This window comes from Dama dama, chromosome 19, assembly GCF_033118175.1.
Source record: "Dama dama isolate Ldn47 chromosome 19, ASM3311817v1, whole genome shotgun sequence".
NCBI classification, from domain to species: Eukaryota; Metazoa; Chordata; class Mammalia; order Artiodactyla; family Cervidae; genus Dama; species Dama dama.
Window position 1 is genome coordinate 72,718,233 of NC_083699.1, and position 14,998 is coordinate 72,733,230.

The 14,998-nt window shown below is 55.1% G+C and overlaps 1 protein-coding gene across 4 annotated transcripts in view; it reads right to left on the reverse strand.

Moving 5' to 3' along the window:
• The window catches only part of COL18A1 (collagen type XVIII alpha 1 chain), a 96,861-nt gene that overhangs the window by 42,653 nt on the left and 39,210 nt on the right, over positions 1-14,998 (reverse strand). The window contains exon 1 of one of the 4 annotated variants that reach the window (XM_061167438.1): positions 10,609-12,097. The exons of the other annotated variants lie outside the window; for them this stretch is intronic. Coding sequence (XP_061023421.1) covers positions 10,609-12,082 — 1,474 coding nt within the window. The 5' untranslated portion in view covers positions 12,083-12,097. Of the gene's footprint in view, positions 1-10,608; positions 12,098-14,998 lie in introns of those variants that run through there. 4 annotated transcript variants of the gene reach the window in all.

Below are 14,998 nucleotides of genomic sequence, written 5' to 3' on the forward strand. Positions count from 1 at the left end.
CTGCCAGACTAGTCCCACCAGGACAGCGGCGTCTTGCCTCTGAGCAGCCCCGACTTCCCGCATTGTGGGCTCCCCTTCAGCCTCACTCTACCCCTTGTAGGTGAGATCCTTATGCAGATGAAAAGTGGGGAACCGTCAGGGCAGACAGCAGCACCCACGGAACAATGGCCTGCCTCAGCACCTGCCCGGGGCGGATGGACCCTCACCGGGGCAGGGGACCTTCACAAAGACGGGCTCTGGGAGGCCAGCTGTCACTTTCTGCCCACAGACGGACACCACTGTCCACCCAGATGGTGTGGCTGTATGGTCCCTTTGCATCAGACATGCCCAGGACCCCAGTGTCCACTCAGGGAGATGCCCTGAGATTAAGGAGCAAGGGCCTTCAGCAGCCTGAGTGCCAGTAGCCCTGGTGCCCCATCTCAGCCGTCCCCGAAGTTAAGCGTGGATGTACCCCAGCCACATGCTTCCTCCTGGGCAGCTAGAACTTTTCCAGATTGATTAAGGATGCTGAGACACAGCAGCCCTGGGCCCCTGGCTGGAAGACAATAGCCTGATACAGAGACAGCCCCAGGGACCCCAGAGATGCATGAGCAGCTCCTTCCCAAAGTTCTCCCATTTCCTCTCCATGCAATTCTCCATGGTTCCCATCAGGAATAATCTTCAGAATGCCACGGCCCTGAGATCACTGCTCTAGTCTCCAGTTACAGACATCTTGAGCAGGGGTGGGGGCGGGGGGTGGTGTTGTAGCCACACCTCCATGCAGATCTGGCAGCTGCCGGGCTGGAGGCGCTGGCCCAAGGCACTGGCCCAGCTGTCTCGGGGCAGAAACCAGCACCTCTCCAGCTAGCGAGTGCCTGAGCCGGGCTCTGGGAGCTCCAAGGAGTGCCCTCCTGGGAACACAGTGGGTGGCACCAAAGCAAGCTTGGGGCCTTCTGGACAGCCACACCCACCTCAGATCAAGGAATCAGGGGACTTGTCTAGTTGAAGACAGTTTCCCTTCTAGCAAACAGGCCAGCCAGGGCCCAGTGGGGTTTAGTCCAGGTACATAAGTTTGGCTCAACATAGCTATGACAAACCTAGACAGTGTATTAAAAAGCAGAGATATCACTTTGCCAACAAAGGTCCGATTAGTCAAAGATACGGTTTTTCCAGTATTCATGTTTGGATATGAGAGCTGGATCATAAATTAAGACTGAGCAGCAAATAAATGATGCTTTCAAATTGTGCTGGAGAACACTCCTGAGAGTCTCTTGGACAGCAAGGAGATCAAACCAGTCAATCCTAAAGGAAATCAACTCTGAATATTCATTGGAAGGACTGATGCTGAAGCTGAAGCTCTGATACGTTGGCTACCTGATGTGAAGAGCTGACCCATTGGGAAAGACACTGATGCTGGGAAAGGTTGAGGGCAAAAGGAGAAGGGGTGACAGAGGATGAGATGGTTGGATGGCATCACTGACTCAATGGACATGAGTTTGAGCAAGCTCCGGGAGATGGTGAAGGACAGGGAAGCCTGCAGTCCATGGGATCCCAAAGAGTCAGACACGGTTTGGTGACAGCAACATTTGAAATCAATTAATGGAAACCATCACATCAGTAAGCTAAAGAAGAGGAAATCACACGGTCTTATAGATGCAGAAAAAGTATTTCATAAAATCCTACACCTATTATGGTAAAACCTTCAGTAAACTAGGAAGAAAGGTGAACTTCCCCAACTTGATAAATATTTTTTAAAAAGCTACAGCTAACATCATACTTACTGGTGAGAAATTTTAAGCTTTTTCACTAAAACCAGGTACAAGGTAAGGATGCCCCCTCACCGCTCTTTTTCAACCATCACAGATAATGTCGTAAGACAAGAAAAGGCAATAAAAGCACATAGGTTGGGGAGGAAGAAATAAAGCTGTTAATCTGAAATTGACATGAAAATCAAACTGCAGAAAATCCAAAATAATTATTCAAAAAATATTCCTGGAACTACTGATTATAGCAAGTTTGTAGGATTAATATAAGATTAATGTACAAAAGTCAATCATTTTCCTATATGCCATCGATGAACAAGTAGAATTTGATATTAAAACATGATACCATTTACATTAGCACCTCCAAGATGAAATATTTATATTTATACTACACATAAGTATGACAAATATATGCACAAGATCTACATGAGGAAAACTACAAAACTCTGACAAAAGAAATCAAAGAAGAACTAAACAAATGCAGAGATAGTCCATGTTCATGGATAGGAAGATTCAATATTGTCAAGATATTAGTTCTACCCAACTTTACCTATAGATTCAATACAACCCCAATAAAAATCACAGCAAGTTATTTTGGGGCTTTCAACAAACCAACTTTGAGTTTATACAGAGAGGAAAAGACCAACTCAATACTTGAAGGAGAACAAAGTTGGAGAAGTAACACTGTCTTGTTTAAGACTTACTATACAGCTATGGCAAAAACAAGACCGGGAGCTGACTGTGGCTCAGACCATGAACTCCTTATTGCCAAATTCAGACTTAAATTGAAGACAGTGGGGAAAACCACTAGACCATTCAGGTATGACCTAAATCAAATCCCTTATGATTATGCAGTGGAAGTGACAAATAGATTTAAGGGACTAGATCTGATAGAGTGTCTGATGAACTACGGACGGAGGTTTGTGACACTGTACAGGAGACAGGAATCAAGACCATCCCCAAGAAAAAGAAATGCAAAAAATCAAAATGGCTGTCTAAGGAGGTCCTACAAATAGCTGTGAAAATAAAAGAAGTGAAAAGCAAAGGAGAAAAGGAAAGATATACCCATTTGAATGCAGAGTTCCAAAGAATAGCAAGGAGAGATAAGAAAGCCTTCCTGAGTGATCAATGCAAAGAAATAGAGGAAAACAATAGAATGGGAAAGACTAGAGATTTTTTTTTTAAGACTAGAGATCTTTTCAAGCAAATTAGAGATACCAAGGAAAAATTTCATGCAAAGATGGGCAAAATAAAGGACAGAAATGGTATCGACTTAACAGAAACAGAAGATATTAAGAAGAGGTGGCAAGAATACACAGAAGAACTGTACAAAAAAGATCTTCAAGACCCAGATAATCATGATGGTGTGATCACTCACACTCACCTAGAGCCAGACACCTTGGAATGTGAAGTCAAGTGGGCCTTAGAAAGCATCACTATGAACAAAGTTAGTGGAGGTGATGGAATTCCAGTTGAGCTATTTCAAATCCTAAAAGATGATGCTGTTAAAGTGCTGCACTCAATATGTTAGCAAATTTGGAAAACTCAACAATGGCCACAGGACTGGAAAAAGTCAGTTTTCATTCCAATCCCAAAGAAAGGCAATGCCAAAGAATGCTCAAACTACCACACAATTGCATTCATCTCACACACTAGTGAAGTAATGCTCAAAATTCTCCAAGCCAGGCTTCAGCAATACGTGAACCGTGAACTTCCAGATGTTCAAGCTGGTTTTAGAAAAGGCAGAGGAACCAGAGGTAAAATTGCCAACATCCGTTGGATCATTGAAAAAGCAAGAGAGTTCCATAAAAACATCTATTTCTGCTTTATTGACTATGCCAAAGGCTTTGACTGTGTGGATCGCAATAATCTGTGGGAAATTCTGAAAGAGATGGGAATACCAGACCACCTGACCTGCCTCTTGAGAAACCTATATGCAGGTCAAGAAGCAACAGTTAGAACTGGACATGGAACAACAGACTGGTTCCCAACAGGAAAAGGAGTATGTCAAGGCTGTATATTGTCACCCTGCTTATTTAACTTATATGCAGAGTACATCATGAGAAACGCTGGGCTGGAGGAAGCACAAGCTGGAATCAAGATTGCTGGGAGAAATATCAATAACCTCAGATATGCAGATGACACCACCCTTATGGCAGAAAGTGAAGAAGAACTAAAGAGCCTCTTGATGAAAGTGAAAGAGGAGAGTGAAAAAGTTGGCTTAAAGCTCAACATTCAGAAAACTAAGATCATGGTATCTGGTCCCATCACTTCATGGGAAATAGATGGGGAAACAGTGGCTGACTTTATTTTTTGATCTCCAAAATCACTGCAGATGGTGACTGCAGCCATGAAATTAAAAGACACTTACTCCTTGAAAGGAAAGTTATGAGCAACCTAGATAGCATATTAAAAAGCAGAGACATTACTTTGCCAACAAAGGTCCGTCTAGTCAAAGCTATTGTTTTTCCAGTGGTCATGTATGGGTGTGAGAGTTGGACTATAAAGAAAGCTGAGGGCCAAAGAATTGATGCTTTAGAACTGTGGTGTTGGAGAAGACTCTTGAGAGTCCCTTGGACTGCAAGGAGATCCAGCCAGTCCATCCTAAAGAAGATCAATCCTGGGTGTTCATTGGAAGGACTAATGTTGAAGCTGAAACTCCCAATACTTTGGCCACTTGATGGGAAGAACTGACTCATTAGAAAAGACCCCGATGCTGGGAAAGATTGACGGCAGGAGGAGAAGGGGACGACAGAGGATGAGATGGTTGGATGGCATCACCGACTCAATGGACAGGAGTTTGGGAAGACTCCGGGAGTTGTTGATGGACAGGGAGGCCTGGCATGCTGCGGTTCATGGGGTCGCAAAGAGTCGGATACGACTGAGAGGCTGAACTGAACTGATACAGCTATGGGAGTCAAGACAGTGTGGTCTTGGCAAAAGAAGAGACAAGGAGATCAATGGAACAGAATAGAGAGCCCAGAAAGAGACCCACATAAATATAGCCAACCTTGAATTAAAAAATCAAGCACAATATAATGGGGAAAAGATCATCTTTTCAACAAATAGTGCTGTAACATCTGGATATCACACGAAGGAAAAAAAAAAAGAATCTAGACACAGACCCTACACCCTTCACAAAAATTAACTCACAATGGATCACAGATCTAAATGTAAAGTGCAAAACTATAAAACTTCTAGAAGATAACAGGGGAGAAATGCTTAATGATTGTGTTTTTGGCAGTGACTTTTTAGATAAAACACAGACACAATTCATGAAAGGACTGATAAGCTGGACTTCCTAAAAATGAAAAACATCTGTTCTCCAAAAGACGCCGTTAGGAAAATGAGCAGACAAGCCACAGACTGGGGGGAAAAAACCTGCAAAACACGCATCACACGAAGGACTCTTATCCAAAATATACAAAGAACAGTTAAATCTCAACAAGAACATGAACAGCTTGACTGAAAAATGCACAAAAGGTCTAAACAGTCACCTCACCAAAGAAGAGGTAAGGATGGCAGATTGAAAAGATGCTCCACATCAGCTGTCATCAGGAAAATGCAAAATGAAGCAAGGGAATTCCCTGGTAGTTAAGTAGTTAGGAATCCTCACTTTCACTTCTGAGTGTACGGGTTCAATACCTGGTCGGGGAACTAATATCCCACAAGTCACATGGCACAGCCAAAAAATAAAAACAAAATAAAACAATGAGATATCACTACACATCTACCAGAATGGCCAAAATCTGGAATAACGACAACACCAAACGCTGGCGAGGATGTGGAGCGACAGAAATTCTCATCACTGCTCGGGGGTGGGGGTGCGTGCAGAATGGTGCAGCCACTTGGGAAGACAGTTTGGTAGTTTCTTATGAAACCAAACATACAGGAAAGAGCAATCTTGCTTCTGGGTATTTAGTCAAAGGAACTGAAACCTGTTTCTACACTTAAACCAACACATGGATGTTTCTAGGAATTTTACTCATAACTGGGGGCTTTCTGGATGGCTCATCAGGTAAAGAACCCACCTGCAATGCAGGAGACACAGGAGATGCGGGTTCTATCCCTGGGTGGGGAAGATCCCCTGGAGCAGGAAATGACAATCCAGTCCAGTATTCTTGCCTGGAGAATTCCATGGACAGAGGAGCCTGGCAGGGTCCATGGGGTCATGGTCCATGTGTCCATGGTCCATGGGGTCACAAAGAGTCGGACATGACTTAGTGACTAAACAACAATAACAACTCATAACTGACAAAACGTGGAAGGAACCAAGAAGCCCTTCAGTAGATGAGTGAATAAATAAACTGCAGTCCATCCCTACAATGGACTATCATTCAGCTAAAAATAAGCTATTAAGTCAAGAAAGACACAGAGGAATCTTGAATGCATAATGACTAAGAAAGAAGCCAATCTTTTACTGTATGATTCCAACTATATGACTCTCTGGAAAAGGCACAACTATGAAGACAGTGAAAAGATGGATGGTTTCCAGGAATTGGTGGGGGTGGGGGTGCACGGGTGGAGCACAGAGGATTTGTAAGGCAATGAAGATGTTGTCCAGCACTCAGCGTTTGGACTCTGGTGATTATGACAGCTCAATGCAGGCTCATCAGTGAAAGTGGGCCAGTAAGTGAGGGTGCTGACAGTGGGGGCAGCATGGGAACTCTCTATGCCCTCCTCTCAAGTTTGCTGTGAACCTAAAACGGCTCAAAAAACATGGCCAAAACACCAGGCAAAGGATAACAAGAAAAGTAAGCAAATATTGCAACACCACATCAGATAAAACAGAATTCTAGATGAAAGCCACTAAGTGGGACAAAGGGGATGGTTATTTTGACAGCCCACCGAGACGTGATAAGCCCTGTCCTGCCCTGTGCACACAGCAAAAAGGGGAGAGAGTCCTCATTCATGATGCAGGTCCTGGGGCTCTCTACCCGCCCACTGTCCCACGGGACGGGACGCGACCACCGCAGTAAGACAACCTGACCACGTGTCTACAGAAAGGCCATCCTGTCCCCTCCTCACACATGGCAGTGATCACTGAGTCAGGAAGGCTGCAGGGGTAGGGATCCTCACCCAGCAGCACAGAGGAAACACACAGAGGACGAGCATCTCAGGGACACACCGGGCTGGGAGTCCTCCCGAGAGGATGGAGAGGTGACCCACATCCCCACGGACACGCCGACAGGTTTATCACGCTTGAATCTGCACACACGTGCGGCAGAGCCTTGGTGGTGCACAGTACGTGGCTGTGGTGACGTGCAGCCAGTGGCCCTGGGGCTCGGGGAGGTGGGCAGGAGGGAGCCCTGGGCCGGACCCCAGCGCCACAGGGGAGCCTACTGGCCTTGGGGAAGGTTTCTGGTGAAATGGATGCCGACAGCATCCAAGCAGCCCTTGAAGAAGGCTCTGCATTCCACGTGGGGTGTCACCCAGCACGCAAAGCCAGGCCACACGGGGGCTCTCAGGCCACATGCGAGTCATTAACACAGACGTGAACATGTGAGGAGTGAAGAAATGGGAAGGATGAGAGGGGCGACCCAGCTCTCCAGTGACACGGGGGACATCCCAGACCGCGCAGGAAGAGCGAACTTTCAGAGACACAGAACGTGGTCCCACGTCCACAAAGTAAGAGTCTCACGTACGTGTGGGCACGCACACACGTGCACAGACACGCTAACGGAGCCAAGTAACAGGCTCCAGGATGTCGGTCCTGCAGCATCTGGAGCCCAGGGCTCTGCAGGTGTGACAGCTGGAACAGCCCTCAGGACGAGGGCCCCACCCGGCCCCACCACGCCCTGAGCAGAGAGCTCTCCCAGCCAGGAGGGAGCCAGAGCAGCCTGGGAAGGGCTGGCCGACTCCACGGGCTTGACGATGGAGGGAGGGCGGTGAGCCAAGGAATGCAGGCGCCTCCAGAAGCTGAAGAGGCAGAGACCGAGCCTTCCCTGAGCCCTGGGAGGAACACAGCCCCCCACACCTTGCTTTTGGCCCCAAGAGACTGATTTCAGACTTCTGACTCCAAAGGTTACACATCTGTGTTCACTGGAGCCCCCAAGTCTGTGGTCATCTGTCCCCGTGGCCCTAGCACACACACACCACATCTGTGTGAATCCACAGCCGCTCCATCTGCAGGGCGCTGAGTCCAGCCCTCTCCTATGAGGCCTGGACCTTGATGAGTGTGCTCACGACCAGCTGGGACGAAAATCTAACGCAGAGGAGAAGCAGCCCAGGATGAGACAAGCGCAGTGGCCCCAGAGGCTGAGAGGCAGGTGTGGGCGGCCTTGGGCTAGACTGTGTGGTTTGCAGGAGGAAGGGCCGCTCTGAGCTCTGGCTGCTCTGAACGCTCCTTCCTCCAGGCTGAGCCCCCTTATCTGCAAAACCTGCCTCTTCCAGGCGGGGCCCCCGCCCCATCTCTCTGACCCCAGCTCGGTCCTCACTCACTCACTCACTCACAGGGGGACAGCCCCCTCTCTGGCCCACCTGGCAGGGACCCAGAGGAGCTGGGATGGGCGTGTCCCGCTCTCCCTGTGTGGGTCCTCACTCACTTTATTCTGAGGGTCTCCAATGGTGTGCTGCCCTCACAGAGAGAGGAGGGGCCGGGACACTCCCAGCCTGACTCTGATGGGCCAGGGTACCCAGTGGGGAGCGGGCGCAGCTCAGGGCCCAGCCTGACCATGGACACAATGGAGCTGGTGCGGCCTTGACGGCTGCAGCCACTCTCTCCCTTACCGGCCATATGGCATGTGGCCCGGCACAGGGCTCCCTCCTGACCATCTCCCTGGAGGTCCTCCCTTCCCAGGGAGGAAGCAGGTCCAGGGAGGCGCTGTGATAGGCTGGACAAGGCTGCGGCCTCAGGCTGAAGAGCCAGGACAGAGCAACTGTCCACGCACCACCGACCACCATGAGGGGAGTGGGCCCGTCTCTGCTGGGAGGTGGAGGAAGGGGGTGCTGGTGCCATTGGAGGCAGGGGTGGAGCCCTGCGGGGAGCCTGCTGGGGCCTGGGGAGGCAGCACCTAGCACCTGTGGCTTGGCCACCACCCAGAGATGGCCTGCGCACCCCCCAGCCTACCCTGTGGCCCCAACACGCCAGCAGCCTGAGAAACTCACTCAATCAGAGACAGTCTCATCCCAGGGCCCCTTCCCCGGTGCACAGGGGCAGAGGGACTGTCCAGCCCAGTGCAGGGGACCGGAGTGGGTGGGTGGTTGCCACCAAGAGGCCAGAGGAGGGGAGAATGCTCCAGCCCTGGGCCCGTGGGTCCCTGGGGTGACGGACATCCGAGTGCAACAGAGAATCTCCCAGGCTTCTGCTCGGAACACGGCCTCCCGCACAGGCCGGGGCCCTGCCAATGTGAGCAGATGTCCAGTGGAAAGTCCCTTCGGGCCACTCCTCAGGCCAGCTGCGGTCAAGGAAATTCCACACCCCACGCAGCCTGGCCAGGGCCTTGCCCGCACGAGGCCCACCCCCTACCCGCCCCCAGCCCCAGGCCTGCTACAGCTGATCTCTGACCCGAAGGGGACCTGGGCCCTGCCCAAGGCCCAGCAGAAGGATGTGTGTGTGTGTGTGTTCAGGGCCCTGGAGGGAACGCCTGGCCCCACCCTCACCCCTCACACTATGGGGCAGGAAGAGGAGGTGGGCTTTTGGGTGGGACTGGGGTCCTCCTGGAAGGACACCTCCCTGCAGGGCTGCCCCGGCCCTGTGGACTTGGCGGGGACAGGGCAGAGAGGGCCCAGGCCAGCTCAGCGTGCGGATGTTCCAAGCAGCGACTGTGGGGGGAGGAGGACACGTGGCTCACTGCGGACGCCCCCCGCCCCCCGCAGGGTGAAGTCAATGCCTTCTGTGCCGACATGCCTGGGCACAGCCCTGCTCTGCCCTCGGCCCTGCTCACAGGGGCCGCCACAGGCCCTGGGCTCTGCACACACCTCAGACGCCCTCCTGGAGCAGGTCCTGCCCAGGCTGCTCCTAGGAGGTCCTTCTGTCCACCCTGCTCACACACAGGGTTCAGCCACCATCACCCCGCGCATCACCCACACACGTTCCCCAGGAGCCCAGCAGGTGACACTCCCTCTCGCGGTCCAGGGCAGCCACCCCTCCCCGCACTGGGCCAGCTCCAAAGCCCAGTGACTCTGCAGACCAATGAGCAGGTCGAGGCTGTTCCCCACAACACCACAGGGCTGGGGGGGCAGGACACACACAGCGGGGCAAGGACAGGACAGGCCAGCAGAGCAAATCGACAGTGGGCTCGCGCGAGGGCCCAGCCCCACCATGGACGCAGAGGGAGCTGGGGGGCCCAGCAGCTGTGGTGGCCCATCCACCCCCTACTGGCCACATGGTGCTGGGGTGCAGTCCCGGTGGGGACACGGCCCGCAGGAGGGAGGGCCTCCCTGCCCAGGAATGGAGAGGCTCTGGAGCTCACAGGCTGGCTGGCGGGGCTGCTATGAGCCCCTCAGACTCACTGACCGCTGGGTGGTCAAGACCTCTGGACTTTCAGGGCCCCCACCCCTGCGGGCCCCTCGACCATGCAGGCTGGGACACAGAAAGGACCTGAGACACTGCGGCCCAGTGACCAGGAGCAGCGACCAGAAATCAGTGGTCCATCTCTGTCTATGCCTCCGTTTCCCCTCTCTGACACGCACGTGACATGTGACCCCGGGGCCAGGGGAGACCTGCTGTCACATACAGACCTCTGGTCTCGAGCCTGCCTCTCAGCCTCCCCAGTCCTCTGCCTCCTCCTGGAAAGGAGGCCCCATCCGGCCTCCTAAGGGCATGACATCAGGGCCAGCAGGACCTCCAAGCCAGGCTCACGCAGCCCTGGCTGAGCTCTCCCGGCTGGACCGATGGGAAAGCAGGTGGCGGGCGGGCCGTTACCTGCCGGTGGCCCTATGAACACGCAGTGCCCGTCCTCGCGGGCCGGGAGCGAGGCACAGAGGAGTGGCAGCCCGCGCCCGTCCAGGCGGCTCCAGCATGCGTCCTCCAGGGCCTCGCAGAACTGGCGACAGGGTGGTGGGCCGGGTGCCAGGCCGGGCCCGCAGGGGGGCGCCAGCAGCAGGCAGAAGAACCAGGCCAGGAAGCGGTGGCAATGGGTCCGGAGCAGCGGCCCCCAGGCTGGGACCGAGGCCTGCACCTCCTCCCGACTTGCGTGGCGGAGGTGGTTGGGCCACCAGGAGTGCCTGATGCCCAGGTGGCCACAGAGGGCCAGGGAGGGTGGCAGGGGCAGGCAGCGGCCAGCGGTGGTGGGGACAGGCTGCCCAGTGGCAGCCGGCTCACCAGCCCCAAGCAGTGTGGACTTGTTAGCAAGACCAGGCCCCGCAGAATTAGCCACGTGGGGAGACCAAGCACCATTGTCCACAGTTAGAGCCGAGATTGCAACGTGAGACAGCTTGGCAGGGGAGTCAGAGGAGAGAGCCCAGAGGGCAGTGTGCCTGCCCAGGGAACCCGTCACCAGGGGAGGTAGAGGCGGCGTGGGCCGGCGGTCGTCAGGGTGTTGGTGGCCGGGATGGGCTGCCGCAAGCAAGAATCCTTCACCGTCCAGCTGCAGGGGCCGCCCGAGGGGCAGCTGGTGTCCCCGGGGAGGCCCCCGGGTCGGCCCGAAGGAAAGAGAAAATCTACCTGGGGTAAGCAGTACCAAGGACTCCCTGAACCAGGGTCTGCCCAGGGAGGGCGGCAGCTGGGTGGGCACTGGCAGGGTGCCGGCCTCGGTCCTCTGGGTGTCTGGAGAGCTCAGGGCCCCGGTGCTCGGCTGGAGGGTGGTCCCGCTGTCCTGGGGGGTGCTGGAGGGTCCAGGGGTGGAGAGGGGGTCCGTGGTGTCCGTGGGGGGCGGCATCCCTGCCCTGGCGGAGCCCTTGGCCGGGGCGGTAGAAAGGGGGTCTGTGGGGGTCGTGGGGGCTGGCGTCCCTGCCCTGGCAGAGCTCTCGGCAGGGGTGGTGTCCTTAGTGTCGTCCCACAGCTGGACGAAGCTCCGGATGCCCTGAGCCACATTCAGGATCTTGGCTCCGACGCCGGCGATGTTCTCCTCCTTCAGGTCCAGGCTCGCGGTGGAGGCCGTGGGGCCAGCAAGGCTCTGGCCCTGCCCTGCCTCCGGCCTCTGCAGAGGGGTTGTGGGGCTGGCAGAGACTTTCCACCAGTCGGTGGGAGCATCCCGGGGGGCCACATGCGTGGTGGTATCCTCTGTGGGCCACACAGGTGAGCTGCCCGGGGTCTTGGAGGCTGGTGCAGCTGTGGGCTGGACACTGTTCCCGGGCCATAGCCAGGACAGCAGGTCAGCCTGGGCGGCCGAGAGGCAGCAGGCAAGCAGCAGGAGGCCGTGGTGGCCGCGGCGGCGGCTGCTGGGGTCGGGAGCCATGGGGCTGTGTGCTCCTCGGAGCAGCAGGCGGCCTCTGCTGTCAGGAGGTGGGGCCAGCCTGCTCCGCCTCCCGCTCCCCCACCCATCCCCGGCCAGCAGCCAGCTCCCCATTCATGCATCTGGGTGGCTCCTCCTTCTACCTTTCTACTTCAAGAGGGAAAACAGGCAAATCTCCACGCAAGACGACAGCACTACCCCCCTCCCCACCCAAGAATGCCTCACACTTCCTAGAAGCAGTGGAAGACCTCCCCTGCCAGAAGCCAAAGGGCAGCGGCAGAGCCCTCAGAGGAGTTCCCAGCTCCCTCCGCTGGGACCCAGAGGATCCCTGGGCCCTTCCAGACTGCCATCGAGTCCCTGCTCGGGTGTGTGGGAATTGGGTGGGCTCCGGGCCAGCACCTTAATCCCCTGAGGGTTGGGGCGGGGGGGCGCTCCTGCGTGCTCTGGGGCTTCAGGAAGGATCCTCTTCCTCGCCCTGCAGCCTGCAGAGCCCAGACCTGAGAAAGCACAGGGCAGAGGCCCTCAAGGGCATCTGACCTAGGTAGGGCTAGGAATCTCAGGAGAGTGGGGTGCAGCCCCCAGGCCCCCATGCCCACCACCCTCTGCACTTGGAGTCACTTCAACTGGGAAAAGCCTGGAAGCCTGGCCTTGGGCCACAGCTCTGGAGCAAAGCTGGAGCTTAGAAACCACTGGGCTTGCTCTGAGTCCTTCCTCCTGCTGCAGCTGCTGAAATGGTCAGCGTCCAGCCCCTGGGGCCTGCTCAGAGTCGCCTGCTCCCTAACCCACCTGGCTCTGTCCCCCCATGGACATCTGACTTCCCTCACTCCATCTTGCCAGAGATCACAGCCTCTTTTTCACTTTCACTCTTAAAACCTGCTCAGTCACACCAGCCCTCCATCTCCATGGACTGGAACCAAGGTCTCCGGCGACACTGCTGGTGTTTGAGTTCGCATGAGTATTTCGCTCAGGCCTGGGAGTTTCTGATCAGCTCTTGAGAATTGCCCCCAAAGGGACAGCACGGCAGTTGGGAATCTACATGAAAGCAAAGGAAGACTATGGACTTGATGAGATCAAAGTCTCCAGACAAACAGAGGTCCTCCTCATTGCTCCCACTCCTCAGAGCTCAGCCTGAGAGCAGGGAGGAGGGCTGGGCGAGTAAACCCTGCCTGTAGGCCCTGGGCATCAGCCTCCTCTAGACATAGCTCGGTGCCCCTTCCAGGGGTGTCCCACACAGGGATCTGCTAGGAGGCCGGGGAAGCCAGGCCGGCCTGCAGCTGGACTCCTCCCACCCAGTCCCAGCTCCTTCCTTCATGAAACCTCAAACCTGCCTGCTCAGTCATGTCCAACTCTTTGTGACCCTATGGACTGTAGCCCTCCAGGCTCCTCTGTCCACAGGATTCTCCAGGCAAGAATACTGGAGTGGGTTGCCATTTCCTTCTCCAGGGGATCTTCCCAACCCAGGGATTGAACCCCCGTCTCCTGAATTGGCAGGCAGATTCTTTACCACTGAGCCACCAGGAAAGCCCTCAGATGACACAATTCCTCATCTAGGATGCAGGAATGTGGCCCCAAGAGATTACATCCTCCCAGAGCCTGCTTTGGGGTGTGGGGAGAAGGCCCCGGTGCCACAGCAGCCTTGCTTGGGACTCACGGCTGGTGTGGGTGTCTGACTCGGAGGATGCTGCCCCCTCCCCACTCAGCATCTGCCCTCGGTGCTGCCCCTTCAATTCTCCTCCCCCTGGGAGGGGCCCCAGGCGGCAGCAGGAGGACAGGTGGGGGGGTTTTCCCCCAACAAGAGGGCCCCGGGGCAGGACCAGCTCCAAGCTCTGTCCCATGCTGACCACCTGATGGGCGGTCTGTAAAGCAGTGTCCACAATCGCCAGGCCGGGGCCCAGCTCCCGCCTTCACCCTGGGCCTGCACACAGCATGGCCAGCAGTGCTCACGGTAAGGATTCCTCGGACAGTTGACCAGGGGCCAGAGCCTGGGAGACGGGAGCCCAAGTGGAATATGGGTGGTCTACACACGTGCCCACACATGCCTGCACATGCCCAACACTCACTTAGGCAAACACACATGCTCCCTCCTGCAGGCTTACATCATCACACGCAATCTCACGCCTCCCCCCACACACAGGTCCACACACACACCACACTCCACACTAGACCCCATGTGTGCCCTGCATGCCCAGTACACCAGCTGCCCTCTGCCCAAGTTCCCCGGGATCCCCGTCCACTCCAGGCTGTGGCTGGGCCCAGTTCAAGATAAGGATGCTATCGATAAGCGCTGTCCAGGGGGCTGGGCAGCATGGGGTCAAAATCATGGTTCAGGACAGCAGACACAGGTCTCCTCTGGAAAAGGGCAGGGGAGCACCATGTAAGCCAACATCTGGGTCCCACCATCCATCCCAGAATTCTTAGAAACGCCAGAGAACGTTCTGGCTATTTGCTGCCACTAATGTGATTTTACGCCTAAAAGTCTCCGGAAAAATCTCAGGACAGAAATTCCAAAGGCCCTTCCCCTTCTCCGGGCATGTCCTGGAGGGGGACCCTGGGCCCAGTTGAGGGACAGCCCCTGAGCCGTCAGCATGGGATGCCCTGTTCCCCTTGGTCCCGGGCCTCAGCTGCTCCCTGGGGCCCCTCAGTAGCCCCAGCCCCGCACGCACTTGTTCACCTCACCCTGATTGGGAGAGCCAGGAGCACGGAACCGAGCTGCTGTGGTCCGCCTGTACTGAGTACCCACGCCATCCCCGGTAGGCACCCCCACTCTCCCCTCCAGACCCTACTTTTCCTGCCCACCTTCTGGAGGCCAAGGTCACCTCCCAGCACTCTGAGAACATCACACGTCCACCTCCTCTGAGAACATCAGCACGGCTCTGCCCCAGGCCTTGGCTCTCATCGGGAAGCAACCTGCCGAGGTGC